The sequence below is a fragment of the Oryzias melastigma genome, linkage group LG21, assembly GCF_002922805.2.
Source record: "Oryzias melastigma strain HK-1 linkage group LG21, ASM292280v2, whole genome shotgun sequence".
Taxonomy (NCBI): domain Eukaryota; kingdom Metazoa; phylum Chordata; class Actinopteri; order Beloniformes; family Adrianichthyidae; genus Oryzias; species Oryzias melastigma.
Genome location: NC_050532.1, coordinates 1,866,799 through 1,869,586, shown reverse-complemented (window position 1 = coordinate 1,869,586; position 2,788 = coordinate 1,866,799). Strand labels below are relative to the sequence as shown.

General features: G+C 40.4%; 1 protein-coding gene across 1 annotated transcript in view; it reads right to left on the bottom strand.

The window, feature by feature from the left end:
* The window catches only part of dgkh (diacylglycerol kinase, eta), an 81,473-nt gene that overhangs the window by 18,857 nt on the left and 59,828 nt on the right, over positions 1-2,788 (bottom strand). Inside the window, exons 12-15 of the mRNA XM_036209763.1 lie at positions 2,497-2,588; positions 1,023-1,122; positions 626-926; positions 350-481 (exon numbers count right to left, since the gene is read on the bottom strand). Coding sequence (XP_036065656.1) covers positions 350-481; positions 626-926; positions 1,023-1,122; positions 2,497-2,588 — 625 coding nt within the window. The remainder of the gene's footprint in view (positions 1-349; positions 482-625; positions 927-1,022; positions 1,123-2,496; positions 2,589-2,788) is intronic.

Sequence of the window (2,788 nt, the reverse complement as noted above, 5' to 3'; positions counted from 1 at the left end):
ACTCCAAATTTAACTGGGAACCAATGTAGAGAGAGCAGTGAAGGAGTTTTGAGTGCTCATAGTGAGAGTAGAAAGAAAAACACCCAAAAAGGCCTCAAACTAAGGATTATAAAACCTGTTGTCCTCAGTTAGGCAATAATAACTCAGCAAGAAACAACCAAAATGTTATTAAAATAGAGATTCAATCCGATTCTGAATAGAAAGTATTCAGTGGAAAAGGAAATTATATCAACTTTTATCAAAACGATAAAAATAGGGTAAAAATAAAATAAACCTTAAGAATATCTTACGATAAGCCATGTTAGCAATGGAATGGGCGTGGCCAGTGCGGTTTGAAGCAGACACTCACATGACACGGCTTCCAGCTCCTTGGTGTCCTCCTCTTTCTCGCTGTCTCTGTTCTCCTCCTCGCTGTCCTTCTGAAACTCCAGGGGAGACGGCAGCTCTGCGTCCTCTGTCAAGGCATTCTGCTCATCCACCACTAAGCCAGGAAACAGGAGGGAGATCGCAAAGATAACAGAACGCTGACTTTACCCTCTGCATGAACAGACATCACATTCTTTGCATGCTTCTCATTTTTTCTACACATTTTCTGCTTCCAGATGAGATTGTTTTCTATGTGTACCTCTGACAGCTTGCTCAATGATCTGTCGGACAGCTTTCTTCAGACTGTTGGCCCTCAGCATCAGTTGCTCCCTGCTTTTAAAGAGCTGAAGTGGGGGTTCTCTATGGTCGCCTCCCTTCTCCGTCTCCTCCTCCTCCAGCTTCTCCTTCAGCTCAGTGAAGCTCTCCTCACTGACCTCCTCCTCTTCATCCTGCTCCTCCTCGACAATAGGAGGAGTGACGTGGGACGGCAGGGACAGAGGCTTTGAGTCAGAGTCCAGAGTCTGCAGGAGAGACTCCAGCTTCTCATTCAGGATGGCACACTGGTGGGAGCACAGGGACGCAGACAGCAGTCAGAGTTATGAACCAACAGTTCAGTTCAGTGAAAACAGAAACGATAAAGGATTTTTCAGACTTACTTTGACAGACATGGAGTCACACTCGTCAGTATTCTCCGTACTTTTCTCATAAGCTTTCCCCACTTTGGTAACAAACTCTTTCACTGTTTCACACAAAATCCTAAAATAAATAAATAATAACAATAATAATTAAAAACAATCAACAGTTTTGATAGTTTCATTTTAGCATTTTACATGCCACATTCAAACATTCCATCTAATAAATGCTTAAACATGTTCTTTAAGTCATGAGCAGTCACTTGTCATTAAAACAATAACTGACTTGATTGAGATACAATTTAACAAACTAAAACATGAATTATATTCAAGGTCAATCTGAACCGTGCACATGTACTCAGACCACAGCAGGAAGTGAGTTGAAGGAGATTGTAAAAGGGTTACGTACAATTCTATTAAGCATTTTTATGAGATTATAGTTTAAACATTTGATTTTAATTGAACTAATTAAACTGGACTGTATTCAATTCTGAGTAATTAACTTGAGGTAGAGTCAGATCTCCTTCCTGCCTGCAGTCCGCCATCTGGTGACCTGCAGATACACACACCTCTATTATGGCCTCCATAAACTCCTACTTTTCCACTGCTCTCTGCCAGAAAAAACTTCAATTTTCTGCAGGAAATTACCTCTACAGTACTATCTCGTGCACACCAGATCCTCATGCACACCAGATATTGTCTTGTGCACACCAGCTACTATCTCGTGCGTACCAGATACTATATCTTACATCCAGTTACTATCTCGTGCACACCAGATATTATCTCATACAAATCAGATACGTTCTCTTACATACCAGTTACATACGTATCAGATACTATCTCTTACACACCAGTTTCTATCTCGTGCGCACCATATACTATCCAATGCACATTAGTTAATATCTCATGTGGACCAGTTAATACCTCGTTTACAGCTGATATTTTCTCATGCAAACCAGATACTATCATTCAATAATTCCTAGTAAACTACACAGCAACTGGTTTGAAAATGAACAAATACCTATGAGAAATGTAGGTTTGTATCTGCTTTGACTATCAGCAAGAAAGATGTCAGAATTTTTGATCACTTTCTCACTACTGAGTGTTGAATGACCAGATGATGTGGGATTCCAACCAAAATCTTTATTGATAATAGAAAAGAAGATAATATTCAACTCTGACGTATGATAAAACCCATCCTATTGCATTTGCAGCACTTTTTCTAACGCATTTAGATGTTGAAAGTCATTACTCAGCCCATGAATTCTGCTTGTGCAAACAAGAGAGCTTTTATAGTAAAGAGGTCTTGTGAAAACCACTCTGATACTGTATAGAAAGATGTGTGGTGGCTCTGACTGGATGATAATAGAACTGTGAAGCAACTTGGCCTTTGAAGAAGGTAGAAAAGTGCAGAGTAAGTAAACACCATTGAGCCTCTCCCCACAGAAGTTGGTTATTTTCTATCAGTTGCTGGTTTTGGATCAGTGTTGCCACTTACTTGGCAGAAGAGATGGCCACAGAGTGCCGTTGTGAGTTGAGGATCTTTGTGAGAAGAGCAGCTACTGAATCTTCATAAGCTGAAATGTGAAACTACAGAAAAAAACACAATCTAAGGAAAGGAAACCAGACAAAAACGATTTTTCTTGAGAGTAAATTATCATTATGCTGTCTAGCTTCTCACTTCTGACCACTCCTGCCTGTCTAGAAGCCAGAGGTGGGACCAAGTCATTGTTTTGCAAGTCCGAGTCAAGTCCCAAGTCTTTGTCCTCAAGTCCGAGTCAAGTCCCAAG